At 38.9% G+C, this 13030-nt stretch overlaps 1 protein-coding gene across 2 annotated transcripts in view; it reads left to right on the forward strand.

Moving 5' to 3' along the window:
- Sacm1l (SAC1 like phosphatidylinositide phosphatase) overlaps positions 1-13030 on the forward strand; it is a 70671-nt gene that overhangs the window by 632 nt on the left and 57009 nt on the right. The window contains exon 2 of one of the 2 annotated variants that reach the window (XM_042281926.2): positions 2166-2233. The exons of the other annotated variant lie outside the window; for it this stretch is intronic. Coding sequence (XP_042137860.1) covers positions 2187-2233 — 47 coding nt within the window. The 5' untranslated portion in view covers positions 2166-2186. The remainder of the gene's footprint in view (positions 1-2165; positions 2234-13030) is intronic. 2 annotated transcript variants of the gene reach the window in all.

Genomic DNA, 13030 nt, shown 5'->3' on the forward strand with positions numbered 1-13030 from the left:
CTAGAGGCTTGCTTCCAGTTTTTGCACAGTAAAATTGGCTTTTTAGCAAAGCCAGGTGCTTGAGGTTTTGAGACCTAGCCTTTGGTTCTTTAGAGATGCACAAATAGACTTTTATAAGATCTTTGGCTCGTCCTGAGCTTTAAAAAAAGGGAGATATTTCTCATGCTGTTACTATCCACACCTGCACTCTTTCTTGGGCGAATAACTTCGCCCTAATCGCTTTAATTATTTACCTTGAGATTGTTTAAAAGTCACAGACCATAGTCTGGGAATGCCTTTAGCAGCAGAAGCAAATATAACTTTGAAAAGCTAAGTTAAAAATATCCTGTTACTTAGACCTAGGCATTCTAATTCTTTTGCAAAGAAGCAAATGTAGTTTGGGTGCTCCTTATGAATAACTGAAAAGTTAGGTGTAAAGTTAGGAGGGGCCGTCTGCTCAACACTGGTGTTTATTGAAAAAAGGTGGTAATTGGTTTTCTTCAACCTTTGTTCCTCTTCCACTTGCTACAGTTCTCTTTGAAAACCTCAGCTGCACACTCTCCATTTCTTTTAACTCTCCTTTACAAAGTGAACAATCACCCTGGTGACAGTTGAAGCAAAGTGTATTGGTTTATGTTGGGCCAGAGTCACATGTACTTTATTGGCAAATTAGGTTATTGTCCACCTGATAGTTGTTGAAGGGCTGAATATGATCCTGTACTAGGTCTCAGGTGTGTTTAAGCTATTTGGAGCCTTGGCTTGAAGCAGCTCCGCTTTAGATTACAGGATATCATTGAGTTTTCCTGCAACTAAGAATGACTGAGATGGATAATTTGAGAATTAGGAGGATTATTTTTGAGTTGCCCAGGCATTAAGTCTCACCAGTTCAGACCTCAATACAGGCAGACATCCTCTTTATACATAAAAGAGAAGGGAAATTTATTCTTTAGTGGTGGGAGCAATGGTTTTGTATTGAAGTAGAAACGATGGATTTGAGTTATGTATTGTATTGCAGTGGAAACAATCTAGGGTTATATGGAAGTCACTATCAGTCTTTAGGTTTTGGATGTTTCTATAATGTGAAGGTAGAACTTCACTGAAAGTTTTTCTTGGGCAAAGGGTTTGTGAGTTAGAATCTGTTTCCACCCCTTTTTGACCCTCCTATTTAAACTTTTAAATATGGACCTTGAGCAAAGAATATTCAGTTTTAGAGGTATTTGTATGTTGAATTAGTTGCTGATCTAAGAATTGGTGGGACATAGTAGCCACTTTTTAAAAACGCCTAAAAAGAGCCATATGAAAAGTTACTTATTGCCGGGCAGTGGTGGTGCACGCCTTTAATCCCAGCACTCTGGAGACAGAGGCAGGCAGATCTCTGTGAGTTCGAGGCCAGCCTGGTTACAAAGCGAGTTGTAGGACAGGCACCAAAACTACACAGAGAAACCCTGTCTCAAAAACCAAAAAAGAAAAAAAGAAAAAGAAAAGTTACTTATTATAGATGTACTGGTATATAACTTGTAACTTATCTAAATGTTGAAGTGTGTGGATATTAAATAATAACCTTTTGTACATTATGTCATACATTTTCTTCAGCCCTTCTCTGCCTTGTTAAACTTATCGCCTTCCAGATGTGTTTTGTTCATCCTCTAGTTCTCAGCTTACAATTTCCACTTCCATTTTATTGACCTACAAGATCAAGCCCACATTTCTTAGCCACCTGAATTCTAATCTCTTTATAATCTTCTAACTTTATTTCCTGTGAGTCATGCTAAAGTTTGCTACTTCTCTTCTAGCTTCATGTCGGGTTTATTTTGATCTTTCTGCCAGAGCGCTTTCTTCATCTGTCCTGTCTACATGTTGGTCAGTCACATTTGCAGTGAAAAGAGATCTCAGGTGGTTTAGTCAGACCAGACAATGGATAAACTTCTAAAACTTTCTACTAGCTTTGCATCCTGGGCAGGTTATTCAGCCTCTGAATAATTTTTTTCTGAAAATATGAGTGTTTATATTTCATTATGTTGAGTTTGTAGATAAAGGACTCAAGGTGCCTCATAGAAACCTGAGAATCTGGTTTCCCTTCATTGAGCTCCTGTATCATTTTTGAAGCCAAAAGTGAGGATTTATTGTCACAGGGTTTGGGCACCAAATATTTGTATGATTTACACATTCTGTTTTCTCTCTCATAGACAAGAGGACTGAAAAGTAGAATGACCAAAGTACTGTTTGAACCACTTATTTTGCCATGTGAAATACAGTATGTATACTTTGTTTTTCCAACAAGGCTAAATGTATCTAAAGTGTGATCAGTACCTTAATGTTGATTTCTTCTCTAATTCTTTGCAATACTTACTTAGCATGAACCTTTGAAGAGCATCTACTCTGTAAATCTCCAGAGTAAATGAACTTATCTAGTATAGATTACTTCAAGAAGAACAGTCTGGGATAATTTGGCATGTGTTCTTTTGAAGCATCAGAATCTTAAGTCCTTTCATGTCTATTATTGTCAGTGCCTCTGTGAGGTCATAGGTTAACATATAGTTTGCCCTCATTAAAGAATGTCACATGGTGTCCTGGTCACATAGGTCACACACTAAGCCATGGCAGAGTCAACCTTGAAACACAGTTGGCCAAGAGTCCAGTGATCTTTCCATTACACTACATTATTCAAATGACCCTTATCAGATTGCTCTCTCTTTAGTCTGTGGACAGCTAGGCATAAAACTGAGTTACTTGTAAGAGAAAATAGTTGACATGTGCATGTGGGCTTTTCATATAGAAAACAGAATCTATGTTGTTTGTTTTAAAAGACATAGTCCTCTGTATAGCCCAGGCTGGCCTTGAATTCATGATTCTTTTGCCTCACCATTCCCAGTACTAGGATTATTGATATCGGTCAACATGCCTAGCTTTTTAGGCTACTTACATAGCATGAGTAATGTCAGATACAGTAAATTTGAAATTGCAAAAATATAAAAATGCATTATTGGATAATATTAAAGCCACCCTGCACCACCCTTTTTCTTTTTAAATGTCAGCCAAAATAAAACATAAGGCAAAGAATCCTTTTAGGTGTTTCTAGCTTTTTGACATTGTAAAATGACTTTATCATCTATAGTGTACACACTTAAGAACCATGCTGTCAAGTTACAGGAAAAAAAGCACACACACCCCCATCCAAAATTGTTTTTAAACAAAAAATGTGCTAGGTAAGTTTATGATTGTGTATCAGGTCGCATTCATAGCTATTCTCAGCCACATGTAGATCACATGCTGAATATGTTTGTTAGATACTGAATCAGGTGGTAGTTTGCTCCCGAAAAAAATTCTCTTTCCTGAGCTGGAGAGATGATTCATTGGCTAAAAGCACTTGCTGTTATTCCAGAGGACCTGAGTTCATTTCCCATCACCTCCATAGGGTGGTTCACAACTGCCTTTATCTCTAGTTCCAAGGGATTCAAAGCTGCCTTCTGGACTCCACAAACACCCTCCCTTCCTTCCTTCCTTCTTCCCTCCCTCCCTCCCTCCCTCCCTCCCTCCCTTCCTTCCTTATCTCTATCTCTATCATACAAGTGTGCACATACACATGTATGTATATATTTGAATAATAATTATAAAGCAAAAGTCTAAATTTAAAAGTCTTTAAAAAGTATTTATACCTTTAGGGGAAAAAGAAAGAAATACTATTTCCTCAGGAATTTGCTGTTCTTAAACACTCTCATTTACATAGCTATGCAATTAGGAGAAATGTGATGAAGCCCAGAGAGCAAATGCCATCTAAGCTCACTGCAGTGAACATAAGAATAGTGTGTCTAGTACAGTGAACACTCAGCATATTTACACAGCTTTGCATGAAGGGAAGGGTGTGGCTCAGCTGAAGTTTTCTTAATGAAATTAGGCACAGATGATAAAGGTTTGTGTCCAGAGGTGTAGCTGGAGAATTTCTCTCCAGCTCCCACCAAGTCTCCCCAGTCCTGGAGCCCACTTATAAAATAAACACACAGACTCTTACATTATTTAAACTGCGTGGCCATTGGCTCAGGTCTATCATAATCAAGCTCTTACTCTTATATTTAGCCCATTTCTATTAATGTATACTTTGCCACGTGGCTTATTAGTACCTTACATCTTCCTTGTCCTGGCGGCAGCTGTAGGCAGTGTGTCCCTCTGCCTTCCTGTTCCCTCAATTCTCTTCTCTGTTAGTCCCGCCTATACTTCCTGTCTGGCTATTGGCCAGTGTTTATTTATACAGAGCGATATCCACAGCACAGAGGAGGCATTAGTTGTATAGAAGAAGTTCATAATAGAGAGTCCTGCTTGAGAAAGAACCTCTTGAGCCCAGGTTGGTCTTGAACTCAAAGATGACTTGAACTCCTTCCTCATCTTTCTGTTTCTTTCTCAAAAGTGCTAGGATTATTGGATGCACCAGTACACTGACTACCACAGTGGGCTTGGGGAGTTGATCTGTTTGTGGGAGTCTATTAGTGGATTTTAAGGTAGATAAGGAATAGATAGGATCCAGGAGTTTTGAAGAAGATGGAATTGAAATGAATTAGCTTCCTAGAGATATCAGTTGATTTGGGCATTGTATTGGGCCCCTGGTGAACCTGTGCAGTAAGGAGAAGCACCCAAAGAGAGACTGAGATGATACTGCTGGAATCCAAAGGGAGGTTGGGCCCAGAGGACCCTTCTTTATGTCTTAAGTTCTTTTTCCTAATTAAATCTAGTCAATTATTACGTCTGTTTTTCCAACCAGAGATATGTTAAACATTTTAAGACCTTAATTTAATTCTTTTAAGGTTTCAGAGGAAGTTTGTTGTTAACAGTTTTATGACAACAGTCATGTTTCTATGCAAATAGTTTTTAATTGTGGTAATATACTTTAAAAATGTACCCTCTTAACTATATGCATTCAGTTTCATGATATTAAGTACTTTTACATTGCTGTATGCCATTGCTACAGTTTATGTCAAGAATTCTTTTCATCTTGCAAAACTACAACTCTGTGTTCATTAAATGACTCTTCCTCCATTCCTTCCCACACCTGGCAACCACTATTCTCCTATTCCTATGGATTTGAATAGTCATTCCAGTGCCTCATTTAAGTGGACTCAGTATTTTTCTTTCTGTAACTGGTTTATTTCCTTCCTATAATGCTTCAAAGTTCAACTGTAATACAAATTCCTAAAAAGTGATGGACATCAAGGAAACTCCATATGGAGTTTACTTTGTGGAAGAAGTTAGCCACTGGGCAAGAAAGTGCCCTTGCCTCAACTGGTGACAGTATGCTGTCCAAATGGGCAAGCAGGACACAAAAGAAAGGACTGTGGAACCTTGCCAAGGCAAGGTAGGAAGGCCCTTTAGAAAATCCTGCTTCACAGAGAATCTGTCAGATATGCTAGGCCTGGAGGCCGAAGATGGATGCCCCAACATTGCAGAGGAACCTTGGGTGACTGTCCAGGCAGCCAGCTGTTTCTGTCATTTCTCACATTTTTTGGAAGTCTCTTGCTTGCACTTCCTGCTTACTTAGGTAATATTTCCTTCTTGGGTCTCTGAGGGAGTTAAGACTAGATAGTTATAGTTTTCCTTGTTAACCAATTCATAAAAGAAACTCATTAAAGAGGTGTAAAGTGTACAGGTTTGAAAGACATCAAAAGATAGTATTCGGTTGGTAATGCAAGTTAGAATAGAAAGTGAATTAGGTAGAACATTTTGGATTTACCAAAATAGGATAGATAATGGAGTATTTTCTCTGAATTTGTCAAATGTTTATGGACTGGACATTGTTAATGTAATTCTTGACTATATATTGTATATACTTATTGTACTTATTGTATATAGTTTTTCTTATACTAGTTATAACCTTTTATTATTTTAGATGAAAAAGGGGAAATGTGGTGATATATTGTGTACCCTAATAAGATTTTCCTGAAGATCAGAGAACAGAAGAAAAAGCCACTAGATTAAACATAGAGGCCAGGCAGTGGTGGCATACACCCTTAATCCTAGCAATTGGGAGGTAGAGATCTGTCTGGATCTCTGTGAGTTCAAAGCTACCCTGTGTAGCTGAAGGTTTTCCTGTGCTCACCCAGCACCAAGGACCCCGCAGCTGCTTATAAAATCACTCAGAAGCTTATATTAATTAAAACTGCTCAGCCATTAGCTCAGGCTTAGTACTATCTAGCTCTTACACTTAAACTCAGCCCATTTCTGTTAATCTATATGTTGCCATGTGTTCCATGGCTTTACCTCTATGTCATTACATGCTGCTCCCTGGACAGCAGGCTGGCATCTCCTGACTCAGCCTTCCTGTTCCCAGAATTCTCCTTGTCTGTTTCTCCTGCCTATACTTCCTGCCTGGCTACTGGCCAGTCAGCTTTTTATTTATCAACCAATCAGAGCAACACATTCACAGCATACAGAACATCCCACAGCAACCCTGGACTACATGAGATTGACTCAATCTAGGAGAGAAAACAGAGGCAGACAGTGGTGGCATGCATCTTTATTTAATCCCAGTACTGGGAAGCACATACACCTTTAATCCCAGGAAGTGATGGCTGGGCAGAGAAAGTTATATAAGGAGTGAGGAGACAGGAACTAAAGGCTTTTTGGCAGAAGCATCCCTTTCAGCTAGAGGCTTTTTCAGCTAGAGGCTTTTTCAGCTGAAGCCCTTTTAGCTGGAGCTCTTTCAGGCTGAGGAGTTGGTGAGGTAAGAGGTGGTGGCTGTGGTTTGTTCTGCTTCTTTGATCTATCAGCTTTTGCCCCAATATCAGGCTATGGATTTTTTATTAAGACCATTTAGAAATTTGTGTTATATTCAACCTTCTCATAGCATGTGTCAGAATTTTCTTTGTAAGGCTGACTAACATACCATTAATGGATAGTCTTATATTGCTCATCAATGGGAACATGTTCTATGAAATGCATCCTCATCCAAGTTTCATTTTTCTGTGAATATCAGAATGTGCATCTACCAGACCAAATGGTATAACCTTATTACACTCTTAGCCTGTAGGGTATCTACTATGTACATAGAGTTCATAGTTGACCAGAATGTTATGCAGTATACCCATATGACACGTGCTTATAATCCCAGTACTTCAGAGGAGGAAGCAGAAGTATTGGTAGTGCAAGGTCAGCCTCAGTTATTTAATCATATTGAGACTGTCTCGAAATAACAGTAGCAAATAAATAAAAAATGTTATGCAGTGCATGTCTGCAGTGTACCACATTTTGTTTATCCAAAGATGGATATTTAGATTGCTTCTGTATTTTTTGGCTATTGTGATTTATGCTGTTTTAAATGTGGGTATAGCAAATAATCTCGTCTAGATACTTCTCTCAGTTATTTTTAATACATACACAAAAGTAGAATTCTGCCAGGCATTTTGGCCATGCCTTTAATCCCAACACTGGTGAGGCAGAGGCAGACATATCTTTATGAGTTAGAGGCAAGCTTGGTCTACATAGCAAGTTCCAGAAAGTCAGGGCTCCTTAGTGCGACTCTTGTCTCCAAAAAAATAAAAGGGGTGGGTGCTTGGGATTGCTAGGTTGTATAACAGTTCTAATTTTAGATTTTGAAAGACTGACATTGGCTACACCATTTTATCCTGCCACTAGGAAGCACTAGTGTTCAATTTTGTGACATAATTGCCACCTCTTATCCCCTACCCCCCTTCAAGACAGGGACCTCACTCTGTAGACCATGCTGGCCTCGAACTCACAGAGATCTGCCTGCTTTTGCTTCCTGAGTGCTGGGATTAAAGGCATGTGCTCCCACCGCCTAGCTAAGTTTTTTTTTTTTTTTTTTTTTTAATTATTGCCACAATCAATCAATCCCAGTGTAAGTTACAGTCTTTGTGTTGGGTCACACTTGTAGCTATCTTGGGATACATGTGAGCCACAGACCTGATAGATCCTTTATCTTAGTTTCCATGAAGTCTAGTCTGTGTATTTGTTAGTTGAGAGTGCGATATGACCTGTTGATGGGTTAATTTTGAAAATTTCCTGGCAGAATGTGGCCTCCATGATACTTCATTAAAATTAAATTTCTCATCAGAGAACATACTATGCTCTCTTCTTAAATCAGGTTTAAAATTTGACCTGTCAGAAATTAGGGCACTAAAAGGGAGGAAGGTATATAGAGGAAGGAAAGGGAAAAGAAAAGAAGGGGGAGTAGATTGTCTCAGACCTGAAGCTCACTGTTAGCTTTGTCCTAGATGTCCTAGAAGTTTACCTTTATCCACAATTTGATTTCTGAGAATATATATTAAATGGCCATTGTTACATTACTAGTAATATTTTCTTGGCTAGGATAAAAGAATGTTTAAAATGTTTACTCTGTCACTAAGTCAATGAAAACATCCAGTGGATTAAAGCCAGTACCTTTGTCTACAGAGTGGCCACTGGTGAAGATTTAAAAGCAAACATAGCAGTAAAACCATACACACCAGCAACAATTGCATCATAGAATATTTACTCAGTTATTTTTGACTATAAGTACTTATTTTTAAAAAATCTCATCAGCTTTTGAAATGAAGTCTAGGGAACCTAAAAATTCACAGGACAGAATTTAGTATGTAAGGCAGCTATATTTCAGATCAGGGTTAAGGCCAGTTAATGAGTGGTGGGGAATGAACAGAGAGAAAGAGGACAGCAAGAGCAAATGACACTGTGCTTCTGTGAGTAGTAGGATTCTAAGTCATAGTTACCAACCATAGAAATGTCAGCTGATATCATTGTTCATGTTTTCAATCCAAGCCTAGAATAGCATTTTTAATTAAGCAAACTTTATTGATAAATTTCACCTGATTAAAGTCCAACATCAATGAAAGAAATCATGGCACTGAATCCTCTCACATAGAGTAAATTACTGTTCATTCTCCAGTTTTTGTTGTAACCAGGCTTTCTTCCATACAAATTTGTGTAAGTTTTCAGTACTAGAATTATATTTTTTGAGGCAGGATCTTATCGTGTGTAGCCCTGGCTGGTCTGGCACTCACTATGCAGTTCAGGCTGGCCTCAAACTCATAGAGATCCTCCTGCCTCTGCCTTCTGAGTGCTGGGATTAAAGGCATTTACAATCATACTGGGCCCTGCCTTACTTGATTTAAACCAGGTAGATTTTGTGTTCCAAACCCTAAAAATGTATTTTGTTTATAAATATGGAAGAAATAAGAGAGAACACTTTAATTGCATTATCAGAATAGTGATAGGGCAGTATCTGCAACTTAGGGTCTAGCAGCATCTCTCTGAGAGTTAAGAACAAGAAAAGGCCCAAGGGCTCTTGGGCTAAAACTCTGCGTTAGTCTATCATTTGCTCTCTGAGATTATATATTGAATAATCATTGCTATATTACTAATGATAAGAAAATGCCACTTGGAGACAATTTTGGGGGGCCTAATGTTGGCAACAGTAGGGGGCGAGCGCAGCAGCATGGGGTGTTTCTTATTCACCTCACCGAGGGAACTCAAAAACCTACCTGTAGAGCCAGAGAATGGGCATTTGCATCAACCACAGACCTTTGTATACATGGTCTCTGTTCACATCTATTCTGAACTGGCCACTTTGCATGGATCACAACAGCAGCCCTCTGCTAGTTACTAAAGAAGTGCTGCCTTCTACTCTGGATGAAAGTAATACAGGAAAAGTCTCATGCAAGTTGCTTGAAACCAACTTGGCTGGCGCTGTACTCTTGGTAGAGCAAGCAGTTGTAGGCCTTCTGTAGCTTCCCTAAAATGTCCATGGTGTATTCACAATGGTCAGTGTTTTTCTGATGGCTGCTTAACTGGCATGGCAGGATTTTTTTTTTTTCTTTCTTTCCTCCCCTCCTCTCCCCACCCCTTCCTCCCGCTTCCTTTTGCTCAAGACATTCAAGAGTAGCAAGTGAGAGTTCCAGAGCCAGCAATTAGAAAGTCAGATTACCTCATTACTCCAACATCTTTGCTTATTTACAGGAAGGTGTGCTTAGAATAAGAACTTAAAGAACTTACCATCAACACTGAGTGTAAGAGATTGTGCTTTAATAATGCTTAGCATATCTGTAGTGTCCCAGGGTGAGGTACCCTAACCCTCATCTTGTGGACACATTCTGGCCAAGAGTTAAGGTGAATGTTACTTGGCTCTGTAGGAAGTTATGTAATAGTGTTGGTGTTCTCCTGTTGCTCTGCCTATTACTATAAACTACAAATATCTTGGTTAGTTTTTTTGGTCAACTTGACACAAGCTAGAGTCATTGGGAAGATGGAAATTCAATTCAGAATATGCTTCCATCAAAATCTCATGTAGGTAAGTCTGTGGGGCATTTTCTTGATTAATGGTTGATGTGGGAAACTCAGTCAGTGCTGCTCCTGGGCAGGTGGTTCTGAGTAGTATATGAAAGCAGGCTGAGCAAGCCAGTAAGCACCATTTTAGTTTTAGTTTCTACCTCCAAATTCCTGCTTAGTTTCCTCTGATGGACTGCAACCTATAAACCAGATAAATCTTTTCCTCCTTAAGTTGCTTTTGGTCATGTTGTTTTGTCACAGCAGTAGAAAGCAAACATAACATATTATCTCACAGCTAAGGTATTAACAGAGTGTTCAGGACTGAAGACTGAAGGAAGAATTCATTTCCAAGCTCATTCACATTGTTGGCTGAGACTCGCTACTTGTGGTAGAGGAGCCAATGTCGTCATTTCTTCAGGCTGTCAGCTTGAGATTAGTTTTAGCTTCTGAAGGCGTCTCTTTTGTCCTTGTACCCTAGCTATTATACCTTAGCCATTAGTAGCTGGTTTAATGATTCTAAGGATGAAACTCTTTCCCCTCTGCCTGACTGACATGATCATATTGAGTCTACCCTTACCATCTGAGACTTACCTCCCTCTTTTTTTAGTTTTTCAAGACAGAGTTTCTCTGTGAGAAAATCACCTGCCTCTGCCTCCCAAGTGCTGGGATTAAAGGCATGTACCACCACTGCTTATCTCCCTTTTTAAGAAGTCAATAAGTAAACTTAATTCCATCTTTAGGACAGTGCCTACATAATTAGAAAATAAGAATGTTGGGGGAACTTTTTGGAATTCTGCCTACCACAGTTACTTCTGTAAATAATTTTTCCATTAAACTCTTATTCATCATATTTTGTCTGTGGATTAATTGTTCAAACTTTTAGTTGTAAAGATGGTTGCCAAAAAAAGTAGCAGAGTATTATCCACATCTGCTGTCTTTTAAAGCTAACTCTGCTATGTTATTAGAATTAGGGGCCTTTTATTTTTCATATACTCATAGCTTTATAAATAAGAAAAACATTCAGAATTTTTAAGCTCTTAAATTCTTTTCAACATTTATTGATTGATTGTGTGAGTGTACTTGCATGTTATGGTGAGCATATGGAGTCCAGAGGACAACTTGTGAGAGGTGATTGTCTCCTTCCACCATGCTGATTCCAGAGTGTTAGTTAGGGTTTCTATTGTTGTGAAGAGACACCATCACCACAACAACTCTTATAAAGGAAAGTATTTAATTGAGGCGGCGGCTTACAATTTCAGAGGTTCATCCATTATCATCATGGCGGGAGCATGGCAGCATTTAATTCAAGCAGACATGGTGCTGGCTACATCTTGATCAGAAGGCAACTGGAAGATGGCCTAAGTGTCACACTGAGTGAAGCTTGAGCAAAGGAGAACTTAAAGCCTACCCCCACAATGACACACTTCCTGCAACAGGCCACACCTACTTCAACTAGGCCACACCTCCTAATAGTGCCATTCCCTTCAGGATTAAGGGGCCAGTTACATTCAAACTACCACACATATCATCATACTTGATGACAGGCACTTTAACAGCTGAGCCAAACAAGTTTTTAATACTCTAGAACAGTAGTTCTCAACCTGTGGGGCTGCAACATATCAGATATCCTGTATATCAGAACATTGGTTGTTAATAAATCAGAGCATTGTTTTGTGTAACCTTGGTATTTTAGGTTGGTGTTTACTCCTAAAAAATGGCTCTGGTTTCTTATTTTGAAGTGTAGCTTCTTTTATGTTCTGATTTGAAGAATGTTTCTTGGAAATGTGTATGTTTCTATTGGTATAAGTTTGATACAAATAAGTTGGAAGACAGTATTTGGGGCCTTTATTAATGAGAGTAGGACAGCTTTTTTTTTAAACTCTAGGGTTAAAATGTGAGGTGTAGGTATTTTTTTCTTTTAGAACTATCATTGGAGTAATTATATGTATAACAAAAACACAATTAGAGATAGATATAAATTAAAGCTTAGATATGTAGCCAATATATTACTGTTTTTGTGTCTTAGTTTTATGTTCAGATGATATTTGAATTGGACATAACTTGATTCCAGTGTTATTCTTTTTTTTGGCGGGTGGTGGTGGTGGTGGTTGGGTTTCGAGACAGGGTTTCTCTGTGTAAGCCCTGGCAGTCTTGGAACTTGCTTTGTAGATCAGGCTGCCATTGAATTCAAAGAGATCCACCCACCTGCCTCTGTCTCCTGAGTGCTGGTATTAAAAGAGTGTACCACCACCCCATGGGCAGTGTTATTCCTTCATACTTAAATTATTTAGATATTTTCTGTGTGACAAAAAAAAAAAATCAATATCGGCTACTTAATATTTCTTTAAAGGATTAGTTGAATAACTTTTTGGTCTTAATGTTAGGAGTCCTATGAATGTGCAGGTTTTTTCTTATGTTAAATTATGTTACTTTGGGGCTTGAATTGGCTGAGTGGGTAAACTGCTTGCTGTATGTCTTAGGGTTTCTATTGCTGATGAGATACCATGGCCACAGCAACTCTTATAAAGGAAAGCATATAAGTGGGGTAGCTCATTTATAGTTTCAGAGGTTCAGCCCATTATGGTGGGGAGCATGGTGGCATGCAGGCAGACGTGGTGCTGGCTACAGGATCAGAAGGCAACAGGAAGTGGACTCAGTGTCACACTGAAGGAAGCTTGAGCAAAAAGAGACCTCAAAACCTGCCCCCACAGTAACACAATTCCTCCAACAAGATCACATCTACCTCAGCAAAGCCACACCTCCTAATGGTACCACTCCCTTTGGG

The sequence above is a fragment of the Peromyscus maniculatus genome, chromosome 7 (genome assembly GCF_049852395.1).
Source record: "Peromyscus maniculatus bairdii isolate BWxNUB_F1_BW_parent chromosome 7, HU_Pman_BW_mat_3.1, whole genome shotgun sequence".
Taxonomy (NCBI): Eukaryota; Metazoa; Chordata; class Mammalia; order Rodentia; family Cricetidae; genus Peromyscus; species Peromyscus maniculatus.